Source organism: Vigna unguiculata, chromosome 11 (assembly GCF_004118075.2).
Source record: "Vigna unguiculata cultivar IT97K-499-35 chromosome 11, ASM411807v1, whole genome shotgun sequence".
Taxonomy (NCBI): domain Eukaryota; kingdom Viridiplantae; phylum Streptophyta; class Magnoliopsida; order Fabales; family Fabaceae; genus Vigna; species Vigna unguiculata.
Window position 1 is genome coordinate 39040784 of NC_040289.1, and position 22812 is coordinate 39063595.

At 30.8% G+C, this 22812-nt stretch overlaps 3 protein-coding genes and 1 long non-coding RNA gene across 5 annotated transcripts; all 4 read left to right on the forward strand.

Annotated features, from left to right (window-relative positions):
• Positions 1-875: 875 nt before the first annotated feature.
• On the forward strand, positions 876-5075 carry LOC114169776 (E3 ubiquitin-protein ligase RNF4-like). 2 transcript variants are annotated; one of them, XM_028055074.1, is made up of 6 exons: positions 876-1149; positions 1586-1859; positions 1965-2019; positions 2869-2969; positions 3373-3596; positions 4568-5075. In XM_028055074.1, exons 2-5 carry the CDS (start codon positions 1617-1619, stop codon positions 3592-3594), a joined length of 621 nt encoding a protein of 206 aa, XP_027910875.1. In that variant the 5' UTR covers positions 876-1149; positions 1586-1616; the 3' UTR covers positions 3595-3596; positions 4568-5075. The 2 variants fall into 2 exon arrangements, with proteins under 2 accessions (XP_027910875.1, XP_027910873.1); XM_028055072.1 differs by having other exon boundaries at positions 4565-5015.
• A 3274-nt stretch (positions 5076-8349) lies between these two features.
• LOC114168297 (60S ribosomal protein L7a-1) lies at positions 8350-10366 on the forward strand. The gene is made up of 7 exons (XM_028053053.1): positions 8350-8435; positions 8617-8667; positions 8767-8968; positions 9350-9519; positions 9631-9759; positions 9855-9947; positions 10034-10366. The coding sequence occupies exons 1-7, from the start codon at positions 8433-8435 to the stop codon at positions 10163-10165; spliced, it is 780 nt and encodes a 259-aa protein (XP_027908854.1). The 5' UTR covers positions 8350-8432; the 3' UTR covers positions 10166-10366.
• A 1344-nt stretch (positions 10367-11710) lies between these two features.
• LOC114168912 (uracil-DNA glycosylase, mitochondrial) lies at positions 11711-16206 on the forward strand. The gene is made up of 7 exons (XM_028053885.1): positions 11711-11978; positions 12052-12269; positions 12935-13093; positions 13885-13915; positions 14023-14158; positions 14454-14537; positions 15826-16206. Exons 1-7 carry the CDS (start codon positions 11777-11779, stop codon positions 15890-15892), a joined length of 897 nt encoding a protein of 298 aa, XP_027909686.1. The 5' UTR covers positions 11711-11776; the 3' UTR covers positions 15893-16206.
• Positions 16207-17673: 1467 nt separating this feature from the next.
• LOC114170660 lies at positions 17674-19387 on the forward strand. The gene is made up of 3 exons (XR_003601118.1): positions 17674-17897; positions 18015-18080; positions 19146-19387. It is a non-coding gene; the product is annotated as an uncharacterized LOC114170660 (long non-coding RNA).
• Positions 19388-22812: the final 3425 nt, after the last annotated feature.

Sequence of the window (22812 nt, forward strand, 5' to 3'; positions counted from 1 at the left end):
TGCACTAAATGATTGAGTTGAAGAAAAAAATTAACAAACAAAATAAACAAATAAGTGAGTTATAATAAACGGTTAAGTGAAGTTTTCGTACAAAATTTTAAAATTTACTTATCAAAATTTTTTTCGTACATTATATATTTTGATGGTTTAGAAAAAGAATATATATCACTAAAAAATTAATCAAAAAATTTGAAATCTAAAGTTCCGTTTTGAGACGGTTCGCATGAACAGAAACTGAATGCAGTGTGTTTTGAACATTAAGAAAAACATTAGCCCACAACATTTTTCTTCCCAACATTATTAATATTTGCTGGTGTTTCTTTCCACCAAAATTTTGCTTCACGGGTATCTGATTTAACTTAATCTAAACAAATTGATTATTTTTTAATTGAATTGAATTTGACCCAGTTAAAAAATATTTATTAGTTATTTGTTAATTTTTTTTTTTAATATTTAATATATAACTATAAATATTTGTTTAATTTTACTCTGAAAAATTATATAATTATTTTTTTAAAAAAGTTATTCTGAAAAATCTAACAAAAATATAAGGTGCACAAACTTGCACCTTGTTATATTTAGTTTCGACCACACTTTTAACTTTTATTTAATAAAAAAAAACAAAAAAACTCAACTTAATATTAATTATTTTTTATCTTACTTATAAATTATTAATCAATATTAGTATTATTGAAATTTTAATTTAAATTCTGTATATTATTAATCGGTATCTATTAATGCATATGATTGTTTCATAGTAAACCGTAACCAATTTGAAGAGAAATAGCTCTTGTGAAGAGTTAAAAAAATAGTAAAATAAATTTGAAAATTGAATAGCACGTGTTAAGTGCTGTTTGGCCACGGTTAATGGAAGCGCGTGTGGCTGGGTTGGACCCGAGTGGTTTCGTTCGTGTCTCCGTTCACAACAGTGTTATGTCCTCCTTCATTTCTTCCATCGTGCCCTTTTAAGTCACAACCCTTCCCTTCGAATTCTCTCCAAACCCTAACCCCCTTCTCCCCTTTCTCCGTCGATTCGCCGCCACTGCATCTCTCTCTTTCAATTCCTTTACCACATCACTTTATTTCTCTCATTCTTTTCAACCGCAACGTAACTTCCTCTTCTTCAACGCTTCATCTTCGTCTCCATCGGTTCGTTCCTTTACCTTTTGTTCTGTATGCGATTTTTCGATTTTTTTCTTGTAGGTAGATTAATTTGTTTTTGTGTGTATTCCGCTGACGAATTGATTGATATGTAAGGTATAATTGGATCCGGTCACTTCGAGAAGTAAACCACGTTTTAGGTTTTTATGTTATATAGCTCTGTGATGGCTTGTGTAGGTGTGTAGAAAGTTAGTCATGTGAGAAATACCATGGAAAGATGGGAATGGAACTCTAATATTCTATTCAGCTCTGCCGGCTATGTTTTTTGATGTTTTAGATTGTCTGAGATGTTGAACTTTTTTTGTCTGTTTTTTCAGTTTTATGATTGTGTTAATCGCAAGAGTTTGCCTAATTTTGTTATCCCTTGGCCTTGGTCTAAGAGTGATTTTTTACTAATTGTGTGTTATGATATTGGGTTTTTCAGGTTGCTGCTTGGGTACGGGAGTAGTGTACCAATGAATTCTCGGACAGGCAAGGGACCTGCAGTCAGAAGCTACCGGAGGAGAAAGGCAGTCTTGGACCTTGACCTTAATCGTGTGCCAGCTGGTGACAATCGTGAGCACGAGGGACCTTCAATACAGTTAGGGCCACAAGTAGTTATAGTTGAACAGCAGCCACCGGCCTCTCAGCCGACCATGATTGATGTGGAAGACATTGATGATGATGTTGTTGAATGTACCCCAGGGGCTTTTGCTGAGGTTTATCTCCCCTCATTCATGGTTTTTTCTATTATTTTTTTCATTTATTATATTTTATTGTTGGAAATTAAATTCTTTTTTATTCTCATTTGTGTTCCATCATAGGCTAAAAACAAATCCAGAAGAAACCGAGGGAGGACTGTAGTTGATGTTGAACTAGGTAACATTGTTCTCCACTTTGGCCTATATTTTTTTCACCAGGTTGAGCTGATGTTGAACATTATGTTTTTAGAAGAATACAATAGTTGTTATATAAGATAACCTCTTAGCCAGTACACTTGCATAAACTAAGTTAATTGAAGGCTAGAGTAGCTACGATATGTACATATTTTGTTTATAGGCAAGAGTAGCTACGATGTGTTTATACAATTGAGGGAGTGTGTTGTTATCAGTCACTGAAATTAAAACCATCTTTTCCCTTCATCGCAAATCTCTATATTATATTTCGGTAGTGCCTCACCAAACTTTCCCCCATTGCTTTTCTATGCTAATTGCATTATTGGGTGTTGTACAAGTGTTACTGTATCCCACTGATTAACTTTTACAAGCAGGGTTCAGCAGTTGCTAAAGCAAAACAATAGTAAATTTAAACTCGGGATTTCAATTTCATTAAAAAAAGTTGTAGTCTTGTATGGTATCATTGAATTTATGTTGCTTTCTGCTTTCTTGGCCTTGTTGCCTGGGAGCTTTCTGCCTGCCCCAACATCTGATGGTAGGGACTTTGAGATTTCTGCCTGCTAATGTATCCCGCATATTAACTTTATAAATGCAAACCATATCAGTTGCTAAAGAAATAACAGTATTAAATTCAAATTCTGGATTTCAATTTAATTAAAAGTAATTGTAATCATATATGATATTGTTCATTATGCTTTTGTGGTCTGTTGTTTTGTGGGTTTTCTGCCCACCACCAACATCTATTGTCTGGGATGTTTTTTTCATAGCTTTTAATCTTTAGATTACTTATTATAATGGTGATTAACATGTCTGTTATTCGTGACTGTTGCAGAAGATCAGACTCGGCGCAACAAGCGCAGAAGAGAATTGCGAAATCAAACAATTATTAATTGTGAGAAGTATATAAATTTAGAAGGCAGTAGCAGTTCTATGGTAAAAAAATCCTTAGTGAGATGGCACACTGTTTTATGTTTTGCACTTCATCTTTTGTTCATCTGAATAAAATAGCTGTTAGATTAGTAAAAGTTGCATATCCACCTTGTTAAAAATAATTTGGTATTGCCACTTCATCATATACTTCTGGCTGTGATCTTTAGCCATTTATCTACTCTATTTTTTATTTATTTCATTGATTTTGTATGTTTTTGGTATATCTCGGGTTGCTTTCACATATGTTGTATTTTTAGAGCAGTTTATTATTTCAATCATAAGTTAATTTCCTTCAACCTTTAATTTTGTTAAATGGCCTGTTTCTATCAAACAACTAAAGAACTTGATAAACTATTGTGAAGATTTACTGGAAATCCAATTTCTGAATTGAATATTTCTTTTGTAGAGTGATAATGCTAAAATGATTCCTGAACCTCGAATTGAGCCTGTTTTCAACTGTCCAATATGTATGGGTCCTTTGGCAGAAGAAATGTCGACAAGGTGTGGTCATATTTTTTGCAAGAATTGCATCAAGGCTGCTATAAGCGCTCAGGGAAAATGCCCTACCTGTAGAAAAAAGATTACTGTGAAAGAGCTTATAAGGGTGTTTCTCCCATCAACTAGTTGAAGGTATGATTAAAAATTCAATTGTGATTACTTATGTTGGTTAAAGTGCTTTCTTGTCATATAGATACGTAATAAGTTGTATGCCTAGGAAAGAGTGTTATTGCTTTTATGGGTTTTGAATAAGTGTATGGTTCAGTATTACAAGATGATGGTGATATTAAAGTTTACGTGCCAGTTTACAAACTGGGTGTTTAAAATGGATAACTTCATTGGATTTATTTGTGACCAACTCCAAAGTACTGACCAAGTTCAAAGTAAGTTTTATTTTATGGTAATATGTGTTAAGCTTTAGAGGTGGTGATAACAAGGTGGGAGTAGTAGAAATGTGATTAAAAGAGTGAGTTAAGATGGATATGGAGCAACAAAAGAACATGATATAGGATAATTGTAAAAGAAGGCCACCCGAGGCACTGATAAGGAGAGGAAGTTCAGACCTGAAGGGATAGATCATGGTGAGCGATAAACAAGTCCAAATAATTGCGTTGTGTGATCAATAATACTATCTATCTAGTGGGATAGGGCTATTTTAGGCGGTGCTTGGTTTTAAATAAACATAATTTGTAATGGACATAAATACCATTATATCTGAAGCTTAAGATGTGTGGACAGAAATGAGATATTTTAGATGGGAAAAAAAGGGTGCTGGAGACATCAATCGGTATATTGGAGATTCGAATAGAGAAATTAAATAGAATTATCTGATTAAATTAGCACATCTATAACATGTTATTTCTCCCATTGTTTTTTATAGTGACTTCTTCGACAAGCTTGTAAATTTTAAATAGGATAGATGGCAAGTAAAGATGCTTTCATATGCTTTGTTACATTATATTTTTCTATTGCATATGCATGTACTTTAGTCTGGGTCAAACAATAGCTTCCTAATTTTGTTTGGCAAGAAAGAAATAATTATCATGTCTCTTGTTTATCTTCGATGCATTCTGATGAATGGTTGCTGATTTGCCATGCAGCAGGCTTTCCGTACAAGCTGTGGTCGGGATGGATATTGGGGAATTTAAGAAACGTCATTGTACTTTGGACATTACTGAATGGCTGTGTTGTTTCTAATACGTTCCCCAAATCAGAGATACTTAGTCTATTGTTGAGTAGATGTATCTCATTAAATTATCGTATTATTAATAACACTAAGACGTTTGGTATAGGTATAATTCGTTGCTCATGCTTTCTTATCCTTTCATGTTATGAACTCTCGGTCAATTCATTTTAGTGATATTATTACAGGACCGAGAGGCCGATCAAGGGTCATTATTAAGAGTGGGGATTTATGCATGTAAATCCCTCACGAATGGATAGTTATCCTTTTCTTGATTATTATTGGCTTAGAGAAGCGGGTGCCAATATGAATAACTATGTTATTTGGGAACTACGATGCAATACTAGTCCAGCGTGTTTAGATGATGATATTAGTTCTATGGATTTTCTTGAATCAATATTTTAAGATGCATGAAGAAATTATGGCCATCGTTTTTGTAAGGATCGATTGAGGAGTAGCAATAATCGTCCTTATATTAATTATTGGTTGCAGTAGCACTTTAGATTAGGAATCTCATGTGGTAATAACACGGGTAGAAGATATGCCATTTGAAAGTTCTGTCATGGAGAAAGTTCGTCCAATACAACTACATTCCAACATTTCTCGATGAATACTATCATCATAGAAGCACTTGTCTAAAGAACATTGAGGTTTCTAGAATAAGAACTTAGTTTTATTTAATGTATAGTATACTGTGGGATCGCTTAAAAGTTAGACAATAACTAATATCATGTTTTAGAGTTGGAGCAAGGGACAATGAAAGTTATTATTGTATGTGAAATAAGTGAACTGAGAAAAGCGTGCTAAGAAACTAAAATGAATTTACGCTTCAATTATAGATCACCCAAGAGATTTGTCATACCGGTGAAGGGTATTTGGAGCACATTCAATGCAAATTTACATATAACAGTTACTCGTTTAGTTACCTTCCATGGGATTCACATTTCTAGATACATTTAAGTAACTTTTAATTGAAATTATTATAAACTAAGTTTGTTATATTTTTCTTTATCTCTTATTTCCCTTTCTCAAATCCGTAAGAGCCAGGTTCATTTCCTACAGACTACATGTTTTTTTCTAATTTTTTTTAGCTTGATAGTCATGTGGAGGGTTACGCTCTTCCTTTTATAAGGAGAACAATAAAACAGAATAAATTTGGATGAATGATAAACGGGCCTTATTAGGCAAATAGTCAAATATTATTTAAATATTGAATAACAGTTTTAAAAAAAAAATCATCCAAAAATAATTTTATATTACTTTTGACATCAAGAGTAATTTGATAATATTTATTTACTATCTATTAATTTTTGTGTACCTATACATGATTTAAATCACTCACAAACTTTTAAGTTCACTCATTTTCAAAATGCTTGAAAGAAACACAAAAACTTTACTTTCAAATCGACTTAAATTTATCCACTTATTTTTCTCAAATTTATCTTCACAAAGAAACACATTCTAAGAGTTTGAGTTTTGGAGGTGAAATGAGCGAATTTATATATAAAATTTGTAAATGATTTAACCAATATGATACACAAATAGTAGATTTTTAATAGATAATAAAATAATATTATCAAATTGACCTTGATAACAAAAGTAATATGAAATAATTTTTGGATGAGTGATATGTTATGAGAGAATATGGGAATTTTACCAAAAAATATTTTTATAGGGAGAGTTTACAATTTTCTTTAAAATAATATGTATGAATAGTGACAGCTCTTGATCAAAAATTTTAAAGGTGCCAAAATAATTCTTAAATTTTATATATTTAATTATTATCACTAACATAACAAAAGTATGTATAATTTAGTATTGAAATCTCCTTGTGTATTTTTTTATAGAAAAATGATAGTATTGAAGATCTATTTGATATGAAATCTTTTTTAATTAAGTTTTTCTAATTTCATCTTTTTAACCGAATATTCTCATATCTAAGAACATTTTCTTAGAATAAGTTTTAAATAATCAATATATGAAAATTTCCACCTATAATTTCAAAGAATTAATATTAAATTCACATATAATTCTTTGAATCTTAAGGGAGGATTCATCCACTTCGACAATTGAATTCTTAGTCTCATGCTTGAAAATATATGAAGAGGTAAATTTGTATTGTTTTCATATTTACTAGTATTTTTTATTTTATCTCCACAAAAAATCAATTATTATTGTATTTGTCATCAATAAACCTATTTAAAAAAATGATACTAAAAAATAATTTATTAAAATCTAATCAAAGATTGAGAAACGTAAATACTAAACACAAATTTGTGATAATCAAGCCACGCTTAAAAAATGATTACGAAAAACATACAATAAAAAATATATTCATAACAAAATAAATATACAAAAAACTCATAAGATAAATAAAAAAAACTAAATATCAAATAATATTCTCCCATTAATAGACAAACGAAATTTACCTTTTTTTTATCTTAAGAGAGAACAAATGAAAAAATGAGAACGAAGAGAATGAATTTGTGTCTAGCTTTTTATTTATCTTGTAAAACAAAAAAACAAAAGAAAATATATGCGAGCTTAGTAAATAAATACAATAGATGAGAAATTTAAAATAAAATAAAATAAAAAAATATTTCAATAAATTTTATTATTCTTTATTATATTTGTTTTTAATTTTATTATTTATTAATATTAGATATTATATCTTATAAAAGAAATAAAAATTAATATAAAAAGTTTAAAAAATATTTTATAAAAAATAAAATAAAATTGGGGGCATAGTCTCCTAAAAGCCTTCTAAGTTGACCCCTGTGTATGAAAAATATTTATAGTTATCAATAGAAGACAGCTTGCTTTGTTTTAATAAATGACGAACATATATTATCTTTATCTATATACAAACTTTCTTGATATGAAAAAGTTCTGTTAAAATAAAATTTACAATAATATCCAAAGACATCCCAAATTTTAAATTTAAGACTAAATTATTAATAATGCTTTGCAGCACACTCCTTCTACTACATTTTTCTTACCATTAATTAAAAATTGTTGAAAATCATAAAATTAAGCGTCCAATTCGTTCATAACAGGTTGAAGTAGTTGAAAGATACAGAAATTTTGATCGTAGATTAACATAAAGTTTAAGTTTCATTGATAATGATGCCGCAAGTTCAGAGATGTGTAGCATCCAATTGATATATGTATGTATTTATTATGATATTTTTTAGTGGTATGATTTTGTTAAGATGCGTTCTTAACGATTTTTTTTTAATCTTTTATCTTCGTCTCTCCAAATCCAAACCAGTCCTTGAAATCAAGAAAGTGAATTTAGTTAATTAATATTATAAAAAATTTAATAAAAAAAATGTTAAATGAAAATTTGATTAAGTATCTACACTCTTATACCTAGAGCTATCTATATGATGAACTTCAAATGATCCCCATGTTAATTTATATTTTCAAATATAAGAATTTTTTATATTCCATTATCCATTCTCACCGCAACAAATAGACTTTACATTCTTTATTAATCAGAATACATTTTATCTTATAGAAAAAATAAATGATAATTTTTTTATAATACCTTATGTATATTAGTTCAATGTAATACATTTTGTTTTAAGAAAATACTGAAATTTTTTTAATTCATGTAAATTAGTTAAATTAGCACAAATTAATTAATAATGAACACAAGAATACTATTTTCTTTTTTAACTGGGCCGAAGGGGATCTTTCCAGGCCCATTGCTCATATATAAACACAACCCTAGTTAGGGTTTTACTCAGAGCTCCTCGCATCGCCACATAGCAGCTGCAGCAATGGTGAGTCACAAAAATTCCGTGCCTCTGTTCTGAACATGTTTCGGCATTTTCTTCGATTCTATTTTATTTCATTTATACGCTTCGAATTTGTTAGCGTTGATTTAACCATTGCGTCGATTTTGATGTGAAACCTCGTCTGCATTTGTGTAATGTGTGATTCTTATTATGTTTAATTTCGTAGGCTCCCAAGCGTGGTGGAAAAGCTCCGGTTCTTGCCTCCAAGAAGAAGCCTGTATGTATCTAACTACTATGAATTCAATTAGGTTTGTGATTCCGTTTTGTTATCGGTTTTTGTTCTGATTGTGTTTTTTTTTCTGTTTTTGAATCTCAGGAGAAGGTTACTAACCCGCTTTTCGAGAAGCGTCCGAAGCAGTTCGGAATCGGAGGAGCGTTGCCGCCGAAGAGAGACTTGACTCGGTTCGTCAAGTGGCCCAAGACCGTTCAGATTCAAAGGAAGAAGAGGATTCTGAAGCAGAGGTTGAAGGTTCCTCCAGCTTTGAACCAGTTTACCAAGACACTCGACAAAAACCTAGGTCAGATTAATTTTGTATAGTATTGGATCTGATATATATTTTGTAGTTGTTATCTGAGGTAGTGTTTCTTATATTTATGTTGTTTGAGATGCGTGGTTTATTTAGATAAGTACGAAACTGTTCAAGCTAGTGTTATCAGATATGTATGTAGTGGTGACCATTAGGGAAATTAGGGTAGCGTGCTATTACGCGAAGTTATCAGTGGTTTCGATATGAAAGTTGAGAGAGTTTATCCCACTATCGCTGATGATAATTTTGATTGCTAGGTTGTTGTTATTCATTATTTTTACTGTACTTTATTTATTGAAATATAGTTATCACTTGTTTTATTTAGTATTCCCTGTTCCTGATACTGATGTTCTTTAATAACCTAATTTTCAGCAACAAGTCTGTTTAAGATCCTGTTGAAGTACAGGCCAGAGGATAAAGCAGAAAAGAAAGAGAGACTTTTGAAAAGGGCACAGGCAGAGGCTGAGGGAAAAACTATCGAGGCCAAGAAGCCTATTAATGTGAAGTATGGTCTCAACCATGTTACCTACCTCATTGAGCAGGTTGTCTTCTGTTTTATTATCACTTTGTATTTGTAGTTTACTCGTACTCCATCATTTTATTGTCATAAGTGAATAATAAGTGGCTAATGTTGTGTTTTTGTTACCTTGCAGAACAAAGCACAACTTGTTGTGATTGCTCACGATGTGGACCCAATTGAATTGGTTGTCTGGCTTCCAGCATTGTGCAGGAAAATGGAAATCCCATACTGCATTGTGAAAGGAAAGGCTCGCTTGGGAACGGTATTGTTTCGTTGTATATTGTGATTGTCATGCTGTATAACTGAATTTCAATGGCTGCTCTAATTTAATGATTGTTGTAATCCGTATCCCATCAGGTCGTCCATAAGAAAACAGCATCTGTTTTGTGCTTGACAACTGTTAAGAATGAAGATAAATTAGAGTTCAGCAGAGTCTTGGAGGCTATCAAGGTAGTGTTGATTAGTTTATTCTGTTTCTTTTATTCCTTCACTGCTCTTGTAAAATACTAATGTAACGTGTTTGACATCCCTCTCAGGCTAACTTCAATGACAAATATGACGAATACAGAAAGAAGTGGGGTGGTGGAATCATGGGATCCAAATCCCAAGCCAAAACCCGGGCAAAGGAAAAGCTTATTGCCAAGGAAGCTGCTCAGAGGATGTCTTAGGAAGAATTTCTTATATTTGGTTGCTTTGCGACTGTTATTTAGTGTGTTTTTAATGTTACTCTCCTTTACTTGGTATCTCTTTAAGAACATTTGTTTTTCACATCAGCTAGAGTATTTCGTGAAAATCTCCAGCGCAACTGTCCCTGTTTTTGCACCCAATATTATTTTGATTTTGGTAGTAAACTTTTTTACGGTACTCAATGAACGAACTGCATGTGGATGCTGTTGCATCCAATTTTTGATATTTTTTATTTTTATAATTTATGCTTCTGATTATACTTTTAACGGTATGCGTTAACGAGGTCCCCGAAGTCGGAAGTTCTACTTGTTTAATTGAATATGTAGTTATGACAGGATTTTGTTGTTAAATTTCGTATATTTAAATGAGTTAAATAATATCCATATTTAGTATAAGTATTCATTTAGTAATTTGTTGGGTGGGTTTTCTGAGCCAAAATATAAATTTAATATTGTTGAAATTTTTTATTTCGGTATTTTTCTATTTATCTATTACTGTTATGGTGTTTTTATGGTGGGTTTTGGTTGTTAAAACGGGATATTATATGTATTCATTTAAAATAAGGTAAAATTGCCTTTTTCTTTTTTAAGTCTTGTTTCAGTTATTTAAGTCTCAGTACTTTTGATGTTTTAAAATTAATTTAACGATAATGAAGTAGAAAAGATTAATGTAATATATCTCTTTTTCAAAGAAAATAATTTACTTTATTTACCCTACATTTTTCAATATGCATAGTAAATTTAGGTCGCTAGATTGTTATTTCTCACATGTTTAGGTAGTTTTGGACGGAAAAGGAATAGGACCAACCATTTTTCTTTGTTTGTTTACATAACTATTTCTTAAAAAAAACTGGAAAATAGGATGTGAATATTACCATTGTAAATGGAACTAGTATTTTGATTTTTGTTTTATATACACAAGTTTTTCTTAAAGAATGGACATTCCATCAACTTATTTTATTAAATCATTGATAATCTGAGTAAGGCATAGAAGTGTTTTTTATTTCCGATATGTTAGTTTTTTATTACTAGTGATTTTAAAAAAAACTGTCTTTTAATTCATTACAAGGACGTAGAGTGCACAATTTATTTATTTTATTATATGAACAATCATTTTTTTTTTTGCTGTAAACATTAGAAATCTTAGTTTATACTTGTAGGGAAAGAATAAATATTTAGTGCTAGCATTTATATATCTTTTTCGAATAAATATAAACTCAAATGGAAGTTAAAGGAACAAAATAGATATTAGATAAAATAAACAAATATAAGGTAAAAATCAACATCACATAATTATTTAATCAAATGGATGCCCTAAAACAATATATATATTATTATAACTAAATTAAAGAAATATGTTAGTGAAGTGGATAAAAAATGACAGATTAGAAGAACGGATAAGAAATTTAAGAATCTCTGGTGAAATATATATGTATATATATATATATATATATATATATATATATATTATTTTTTTTCTTACGCATACGTATTTTGAAGGCATGCATATAAATGTCACCTGAAAAGTGCGGAAAAGAACTAAAACAAAAACATTCCTGTGTTTACTTTCCCGCCATTGCGAAGAGGAACGAAATGGCTTCCAGAACCCTAACGGACTTTTTCCAACCCGCTTCGAAGCGCTTGAAGCCCACGCTCCCCCGATCCTGCAAATCCGATGACGCCAACGCCTCCACCCTCTCTGTGGACCAGAAGTCGCGCGTGGAATACAACAAGCTCCTCGCCAAGTCCAAGCGGAATCTCAAACTCTGCGTCGAGAGGGTCTCCAAGACCAAAGGTAACTTCTGTCGTTTTGGAAATGCAATGCGTTAGTGATGGTTCAAAACGCAGCGTTTTGTTACGGTTCGTAGGTCTAACTGGCGTGAAGCTTGAGGAGTTGCTGGTGGAAGAAACATGGTTGGACGCTATCCCTGGAGAACTTCAGAAACCATATGCTCTCACTCTCTCGAAGTTTGTGGAAAGTGAGATTTCGAGCGGCGACGACGTCGTATACCCTCCCACGCACTTGATTTTCAACGCTCTTAACTCTACCCCTTTCGATAGAGTCAAAGCTGTCATCCTTGGCCAGGTTCGTCCATTTTTGTTGGGTTTTTCTCTCATTATATGTTGCCTTTGATTTTTGTTTCGATAAACTTGTTGGTATTCACCAGAGAAGAAAACAAAAATTAAAAATACAATACTTTTTTCCCATAAATTTAGAATAAACTTATACAGCATGTTTGGAAAAGTTTGTTTTTTTGCTTAAATTTCAATAATTTTTATGAAAAATAAGTTTACAAAATATGTTTGAGTTTCGGGCTGGAATTTAGTAAGAAACTTGTAAAAAAATGATTTTTTTATTATTGCATTCTGACAAAACAAATTATAATTCAATGTTTGTTATAATTGATTATGAAAATAGTTTAATTTTCGTCTTTGTTCCAAGCATTTCCTTAACTTTAGTAGAAGCTCCCTAACGAGTTTTTAGAGGGCGACATGATCGCAATTGTTGTCAGGTTACCTGAACATGTTTTCTGATTCCTGCAGTTTCAAGAAACATGACAAAACTGCAATTGCATCTTCAACTGGAAATTATGTTTAAAAGCTGATGTGCATAAATTACTTTTGAACTAATAGAAGAAGTTCAATTTTGTTTTTTCTTTCTTTCTCTTTTAAGTATATTTTTTGGGAAATTTATCCAACGACCCAGATTGACTCTCTTTTAGTGATTTGTGGGTTTTGTTTAATGTTTAGGACCCTTATCATGGACCTGGTCAAGCTATGGGGCTTTCATTCTCAGTTCCTGAGGGAATCAAAGTCCCTTCAAGTTTGGTGAATATATTCAAGGAGCTTCACCAAGACATTGGTTGCACCATTCCACCTCATGGAAATCTTCAGAAATGGGCTGTGCAGGTACTTTCTGCGGCATTCATCTGAGTTATGTGAGGGATTTGTCTTTTTTCAAATATTGCAAATGGTACTTTCAAATGGATTGATTTCAATTTTATCCCCTTCTTATTTACAACCATGCACAGAACCTGTTGTATTTCTTGCTAGTGTCTGACTAACTAGTACTCGCTGTATAGTTTTTTAAAAGAATGGTGATCGATGTATATTAATTATTTTATGGATGAATGCTTGATAAGTACATAAAGTGTCATGCGTGATGAAGCTCAGCCTTTCTCGTGTTTTGTTAGTTCTTTGTGTGTTTGGTTCATCTTCTATGATATGTTTAGTTTGGGTAACTTTTTACAAGTACTTATGTGGTAACTAAATTATGAGGTATAATGGATCAAATTTCTGGTATAACTTGACATCAGTTTATGTACTTTAGTTTTGTCAAGAAATTCCCGCATCTAAATTTTGTAAGAGCTAAAATCCATAAATTGATTTTAACAAATGAGAGAAATTTGTTTCATTTTAACTCTTTATTTCTTCTGTAATAAGAACTTTTACAAAACTTTATCCAAATTAAGGCAGTATATTTAATGGTTAAGGCCTCTTAAACCATTCCTTCAAATGTTTTGTGTGATTTGAAGATCGAATGTATGTCAAATAGAAAGATGGATTGTTGTAGAAGTTTGACGAGTTTGTGTTCTGAAAGCTAAGTTATTTCAGTGTAGATATTTTAACATAATGTATGACTACGTTCTGTGAGAGTAGTTTTTGAAATACCATATCTGATCATTTGAACTTTATTTCAGGGTGTTCTCATGCTCAATGCTGTTCTCACAGGTTAGACTTTTAATTTTTGTTGACTTCTAATCAAGTATGTTGATGACTTATTATTTTATCCTTGTATTCTAGTGTGTACTTTACTAGTATTAACCTTTTTATTTCAGTCAGGAAGCATCAAGCAAATTCTCATGCCAAAAAAGGCTGGGAACAATTTACTGATGCTGTTATCAAGACAATCTCACAGAAGAGGGAGGGAGTTGTGTTTCTGTTGTGGGGAAATTCTGCTCGGGAGAAATCCAGGTACTACAACTGTTTAACACCGTAGCAAATCTTTGGAACCAACCAGCAAATAGTCACCTTGGTTTTCAGTAGTTTCCTTTACAAATTTTCCAAAGCCTGCATAGAAAGATAAATAATGCAGTAAGTTTTTATTTTTGAGATATGGATGATCAAGTTACTGCAACTGTGCATTTATTAACTGCAGGCTGCTTTTTGGAAATTGTTTTTTTAAACTAAATTGGATGCTTTTCTTTCCTTGCCTGGAAGATAAATTCTGTGAAAGTAGTTGATAAACTTGTGATTGTCATATTCACAGGTTAATTGATGGAACAAAGCATCACGTTCTTACAGCCGCACATCCTTCTGGTTTGTCTGCACATAGAGGCTTCTTTGGCTGCAGGTAAAGTAGCATTTAATCTTGGGAAAAAAAATTTAGTACCTGTACTTTTGGAGAAAATTTAGTACCTGTACTTTAGGAGAAAATTTAGTACCTGTACTTTAGAAAACATGTGACCGCTCTTCCAACTTTGACAGTAATAAGTTGTCACTAAATGTTCAATTTATGCATAAAAAAGGACTAATTCATCAATTACAAAAGTTATAGGATTAAAGCCAAGTTTAACAGAAACTGCAGGGATTAAGAACCCATTTTTCCAGTGAATCTTTGTTGATATTGCTGTGTGTGAAGTAACATGTTGAAACTTCTAATTGTTTTGCATTGTTTGTATAATATATTAACCAGACATTCATGACCATGATTTATGTTTATGAAAAGAACAAATGAATAGGCTAACTGCTAATATAAAGAACTTCTGATTTGGAAGGAATATTTGCAACACTGAATGCTTTCTGTGAGCGTGTTAAATTAGTTTACTTGTATGATACTTGATAACTTCTTACATTTATAAAAAATAATTGTTTCAAAATACTTTCTTTTGGTGTCTGCAACATTAAAAAAATGCAAACATTTACATTGTGTCTGTCTGGATGAGGGATTTCAATAATTCTAGAATTGAAATAGATTATATTTGAATTAATTGTAATTGAATTCTTTTCATTTTTTTGAATATCTTGTTTGGTTAAAGTAATTGGATTTCTCTTTTAAGATAAAATTTCATCTCAAAGTATTTATTTAAAAATTTAAAAAGTTAAAAATTGAACTTAAAAAGATAGTCAAATTTAGATATTCAAATAATATTTAACAAATTAATTTTTTAGTTATTTAAAATATCTTATAAAATTCCCTGAATTTAAAATTTCTTTTAATTTTTTCATCTAAACAACTCATTTTACTTCAAAACAAATTTTAAATTATTCAAATATACTATTATTAGGATGTATTTGGTCAGGTGGTTAAGTGGAAAGTAGTAAGCAAACAATTTGAGATATATTTGAACACATAAAATTCTATAATTCATTGTCATTTTCTTTATTGTATTTAAGTGCAGTCACTAGGCCTTTCACAGTCCAACACTACCAGGGCTTTCATTAGTCGTTCGCATAGTGGTTAATGTAATACATCTGATGCATGTTCTGTTCCCCGGGTATATGGAGCCATATTTTGGTTAGATTTTCTAGATTAGTAAAGTCAAACTTAGATCTTGAGATGCAATTGGTATTTCAAAAAAACAACTGATCAATTCTTTATTAATACATTTCATTCTGTTTATTTAAATTTATCTGAGCAGGCACTTCTCTCGCACTAACCAACTTCTGGAGCAAATGGGGAGTGATCCCATAGATTGGCAACTATAATTTTTAAGGGAGTATTTCGAGGATCATTTTTGAAGTCAACTTCCTTTAATGTATATACGATTATGTCGATTGCACATCTACCTAGAAACATGTTTTTTTGTCAATAGTTTGGCTATGCGGTGCTTTTCCCTTGATGTAATTACTGTAGTTTGGGATTTTGGCTTAACTAGGTTTCTGTCGGATACTAAGGGTCTGTTTGGATAGGCACTGCGGGGATTGATATGGAAAATTGATTGGTCCTTAAAAGAGGATATGTGTAGTTGAGCGTTGGAGAATTGATAACGCAAAAGTAAGGGTCAGTTGATTTTTATTTAGTGTGATATTTTTATTTTTTAATTAATTTTGGAAATTAAATACAAATTAATTTTAATCAATTTGATACACAATCACGATGTCGGAAAAGTTTGCTTATGTTTGGCGGTTTGAATTGATTCTAAAAATTGAGTCTGGTGCCTCCTACGTGAAACCAGACATGCTCTAAATTTGTTACGGTGGTGGTGATTCTTCAAAAGATTTTATATATACTAGCAAAAATGCATAGGTTCGTTTGTATTTTTTAATTTTCACATAAATTTAAATTTAGATAAATTATATTTACTTTTGAGATATATAATTAATTTTTAAATAAAATAAATGTTAAAAATAAAAAATAATGATTAAAAGTAAATTATTTATAAAATAATCATTAAGAATAAAAGTGAAAAATAAAATATGGATAAAAAAGAGTGAATCCTATATTTTTATAAATATATCAGAGCATTTTCTTTTTTCAAATAAAGATCATGCTTTTGTGTATGCGGGAGACAAGTTTTAAACGTTAGATCTATATCGGTTTTGTTTTCTAATTGAAACAAATATTTGTATTGATATTTGTTATTTTGATTTCAGATCCACGCATCAGACTAAAACAAGAATTGTACGATTGATTTCATCGATTACAATGAAACCTAAGACTGTGCTTAATTGAAGATGCCTGAATAATTAATTCTAAATAACTTTAAAACAATTGTCAATAATTAAAAGCTCTATTGATTAGCATTATAAATCATTTCTTAATGGCAAATTCGAGATATATTGCATATTGAAAATATGAATTTCAAGTATAATGTAAATTATACGGAAAAAATAGGTAAATTCTAATTATATAAATACAAATTTAATTGTGATTCCAAAATATGATTTATGCATTGAATTTTATTTATCGGAAGTTTTAATTAAAATGCAATTTACGTATTAAAATATTATTTATTATTATTAGTTTCATAAGGTTTAGTAATGTCGCGTGTAATACATAAATAAAATAAAATATTGTAGATTGTTAAGCTCAATTACGTGATAATACAACAGTTAAACTCGTCAAAATTAATTAACTGAGTTTTTCTTTTATCAGTGAAAATTTTAAAAATTATAGCAACTGGACGAAGGAAGAACAATGAAACAATGCTGTCTGGATAGTACAACGTTAAAAAAAATACTGAATCATTACACATGAAATGAAACTGCATAGACAGTTGTATGTTTGACGTAAAGAGGTTTTAAGAGTAAAAGTTAATAAGCTCGTTGTGTGTTACATTAGAGTCACGTGGAATCCACGTGGCTTCATGTAACCTAATAAGTCTGCCACACTTTCACCCACAAACACCCATCCTTTAACCACGTGCTTTCATGGTACATCATTATGCCAACCCACACTTTCGATGCATTTCTCAAATTTATTTTTTTCTAAAATTTGCATAAAATCAAATATTAAGAACACACGTGCATCGTTTGCTTAACCCAATTTCTGTTAACTATGTGATACCCTTCTTTTTTTCAATTTCTCCCTCTTAGACAAAAACAACACACCATACCCATCTCTCTCGGCTTTTCTGCTCTCCAACTTTCTCCCAATCTCTTTTCTCAACTTTGCTGTCATCTCACAGTCTCATTGTTCATGCTCAAATTCGGGAAGAACCAACCCAACAGGACCCTCGGCAGCTTCCTCCCTCGGCTCCCATTCTCCTAGGTAGGTTTCATCTTTAATTGGGTTCAATTCCAACTAGAATTCACTAGCTAACCTCTGAATTATGGGTTTGATCGTGTAATTCTTCATTCTCCATGTCTTGGTGATGGATCTTCTTAGGTTAAGCTGAAAGTTCCGCTCCCTTGTTATTCACTTGACTCCATCAAACTAATTCTTGACAAAAAGGTAAGGGAAGCTAACATCTCACTCTAATTTCGCAAATGAATCATAGATTAGGGGTAGAATTACATGAATTGTATGTTGTTCGAAAAGTATGAACGTTTGAGTGTGGTAAATTTCGAGTGTGGCATGAACTGTGTGGTTTGCATGTGGAAACAGATTGAAAATTCTGATGGTTTCGCCCAGGCGAGCAGCTCTCGCCTGAGTGAAAATACCAGAAGCTCACCCCTAATGTTGTACAAGGTCTCGCCTAGGCGAGCTGGTTTCGCTTGAGCGAGAGTCAATCTCGTCTAGGCGAGATAGTTTAGCCTGAGCGAGAATTCGCTCAGATTTTGGGGTACCCTCTATTTGGGGTCTCGCCCAGGCGAAAGTGACTCGTCTAAGCGAGACAACTCTCTAGCTCATGCGAGATCCTCTAGCTTGAGCAAGATTCACTGCAGAGTTTAAGTTCCTTCCCTATTTCTGACTAAATGAAGCTGTGTTCAATGGATTTTTGTGATTATGGCTTATCTAATATGTGATTTTATGCATGATGGTTTGTGTGAAATTGGTATGTATGAGAATGTGTTGGAGTTAGGATTTCAAGGGAAATTCTAAGAAAGATGATTTTAGTGAATGTAAGGACATGAGGACTCTTATTGGTGGCATCCTGACGCTCCTAATAACCATTAAGACTCATGTAGAGTATAATGGATTATGTCGGGAGGAGTAGTAGGAGGTCCTGGTCTATGGACCCGATCCGTCATAGACATGAAGGGGACTTACCTTGGGAGTGGTTGGGTGAATACCCCTTGTGCCTAAAACTCTGCAGAGTTTGGGAATCGTCACAAGTGCAAGCCACCGAGAGCTCCAATGTCACTTACATAATCTGGATATCGAGTCTAGAATGGTGATGTTGTGTTATGGTTGTGGTGATTTGGATGATTCTGATAATTGTGTGATCGACCCTGACTGATGTTTAACTATTAAATTGCATGATTTCTTCTTATTTAAGTTAGCTTACCCTTCTTGCATATGTGTGTTCTGTGTGTCTTCTGTTAAGTGATCACCCTTATTGAATGGTGTGAGCAGTTAAAAGTGCAGGTGAGGATACACCCCTCCTGGATAGGAGTTGAGTGGTGTTTGGACGCTTCCAGCAGTAGTTGCCACCTTTAGTTTTGCTTAGATGTTTTGGAAGTTTTATAATCATTTTCTAAGTGTAGGCTGTATGTATAGGCAATACATGTATAGTTATTTTGAGGATGACTGTATTGTTACCTTATACTGGTCTATTACTATCTTCTGTTTTTGAATTATCATAATTTAATGTTTTATTTGATAGCCTAAAAAGTATTAAAACGAGATGGTACAAACTACTTATCACCTAATATTTTACTATGATTTAATTAATTTAGAGTCTTTCATTAATTTTGATATTTTTAAATTATATTTTCTTTTTATTGAATTTTGAAACTTTTTAAATAAATATTTGGTGTTTAATTTCATTGTTGTCAAATGAGATGATGCATATTATTATAGTATTATTATTATTTACGCTCTGTGTGAAAAATAGAAAAAATTGTTACTTGAAGTATCTAAAATCTATACATTTTTTAATTAAATATTTATCATTTATTTTTGTTCTTAAGTATGTCGTTTTAAGCATAATACAACTCATTCATCAATAAAAATAAATCTGTAAAATCATATATTTTTTTAAGAAAATGGCATTGTTTCGTATTTTTTAAATTGAACATTACTACAAAATTTAAATCAATAATATGGAAAATAAAATAATGTCTTTTAATCAATATAATTAGGATTTTATACCTTCATTTTTTCTATTGTTAAAGTTTTTTATATGATCCTTGAGATTGAAAAAATCAAACAACCACTTACTTCAATTAATGATGAAAAATTGATTCAAATATATAAAAAGGTTAAACATTTAATAAAATAAAAAAGAATTAAAAATATTCCAAATTTATACAAAAAAAAAAAAACTTAGAATTTAACTAAACCAACAAGTAATTTGAACTCACTTATCAGAGTTAAAACTCCTTTATTCCATATCTTGGTTTTCTTTTTTTTGGTTTTTTTAGCTTCCTATTATGCGACCAATCATTGTATGATTAATCATTTTCCTCTTTTGACTTAGTATAATGGTATTCATTAATGAAAAATATAAATGCAAAGGGCTTGGTTGCAATTACAGTTCTTAAATGATGTAGGACATCACAATCAGGTGATGCTCGTTACTTTTACTTCATGTGGATATTGTTTTTTTGCTGTCTCATTTAGGAACACTTCCTTATTGCCACATGGGGCCCCTCACTGTAAGATTTTTGCATTATGGTCCCTACCCCACTCCTATTTATCTCCATAAAATAACAAAGTGGAGGTTACAACCACATGTCTTTGATATCATCGCCCAAGCCCAAAAGATGACAGGGTAATATTTTTAAGAATATTCTTGAAAAAGTTAAAAAAAACATATAATTATTTAATACGTTCATCTTTTGGAATAATAATTGTATTCGATATTTTATATTTTATTTTTTGTATTTTTAAAAGCAACCCACACTAAATTATTTTACATGTTATTAGTAATCCCATGTTTGTTGTAAACAACATTAGATAGATGTTTTTACGTTTGTTATGATTTTATTTTTTTTAAATTGATGGATAAAAATATATTTAAATTATTCTTGTATCAGATATTTTGTAATGTTAGACTATTATTCGTATCGGAATAAACCTCTAATTGAAGTATAAGAAAGATGTGAGTTCATTGATTAATAGAGTCAAAAAGCTAGGAAGAGTAGTTTAAAAGTTGTAAATAATTTGTAATAAATAATTTAATACACTCTCTTCTTTTTAACTTTGAAATGTTTTATGGATAAAACTACGAAGAAGCTCTAAGCTTTAAAACTAGTAATATATGGAACGGGATGGTATATTATAACGATGCTATTTCACTATATTGTAAATAAATAAATAAACTTTGTTTATACTTCTGAAATATACTTCAAATATTGTGAAAGCAAAATTATACTTAAAATATTTATACTCTGTCGAAATCTTAACCTAACCATGCACACGTAAGCAATTTCTTACCTACTATGAAATATTACTTAAGTTATGTAGATCATGAGAAATAATTTAAATAGAAACTCAACGATCTGGTTAACCAATATCTTAAACAACCGTTAAAAAAAGTTTACTAAAAGTCTTGAAAAATGATTAAAATTTGTACATAAAACACATTTTCAAGAGTGAAATATGTTTTTATCCTTAATTTTAAATAAAAGTTGAAATTAGTCATTTTTAAAAAAATTTATCAAATTCAGTCGCTCAATTTTATAAATGTGTGGATTTAGTCATTTTAATTAAATTTTGTTAAGTTTATTTAACATTTCAAACATATTTCAATATAACATTTGAGTTTGTTTATACCATTTGATATATTTTTACTCTGATATTAGGTGAGAAACATGAAACGTTAAATAAACTTAAAAATTTAATTAAAATGATTAAATTCATGTATTTTTAAATTCAGAGACAAAATTTAACTAAAATTTAAAAAATAATTAATTCTAATTTTGAATAAAAATTAAAAGACAAAAACATATCTAAAATAAAAAGCCAGCTGTAATCTCTTAATTAGTGGACAATCAAAACCAATCAGATAATGATACTTTAATGCACTTTTACTTTTAATTATCATTTTAATTTATTTTGATTTTTTTAATGATATTGAATCTGATTGGAGTAATTATAAAAATAAAAGAAAAAAAATGTTTTCGAGGCACAGCGTTATTATTAGCGTTTGTTTTAGAAAAGAAATAACATTTATTACTAAACAAACAATTCTAACGTTGCAGTGGTTGCGTGTCTGTAAGTCACATGGTGGGGACACATTCCACGTGATTCAGGAACAGAGTGCCAATGAAATAATGAAATTTGTTTGCTTTGCCCTTTTTACGTTGAGATTCTAATCTTTTAGATCTCATTTTTTCCATTTTTATTTTCCTTTTTCTATTTCATGCATATCAATACGACAAACTTTGAATATACTTTACTTTCTACAGATTTATCTTTCTGAAAGGCCCATTTTCTACCTTCTTCACAGTCAAAATATCTACCATAAAAAAAATCATATCATTCTTTTTTATTTTATTCGAAGATTGTGACATAAAAGTAAAATAAAATGATACAGACTCGTACTTTCATTAAATCAACGGCTGTACTGGTTTTAGAAATTGCAATTATATGTTTTTAAGTAGAGCTTTCAAAACATGTAACACGGCTTCATCCGGCTCGATTTATCATAGGTTGATGATTTAGTAAACTTGGTTCACTTTTTCGCAAGTCAAAAAAATTTGAATTCGGCTGGACTCATCACGGGTTGGCTCACGGGTTCACTTAATTAAAAAAAATTATTTTTTTATTATTTTTTTTTTCTGTCAAAATTAAATTGTAATTATAATTAAAGTCTAAATAAACTTTCATACAATCCAAACACAAACCAAAGTAAAAAAAATACAAATTATTTATGTGTTGTATAAAAAAAACAACTTAACATGGCCCAAATGTAAAGCTCAACTTAATAAAAAAAATAAAAACACTTGTGTGACCCTTTTATCTGCTGGTTGGTGAGCCGGTTCAACCTGGATGAGCCGAGTTCTAAATGAGTCGAGTCAAAAATCAACATGTATTGAAATTTGTAAACAAATTTTAACTCAACCCGACCCAACTT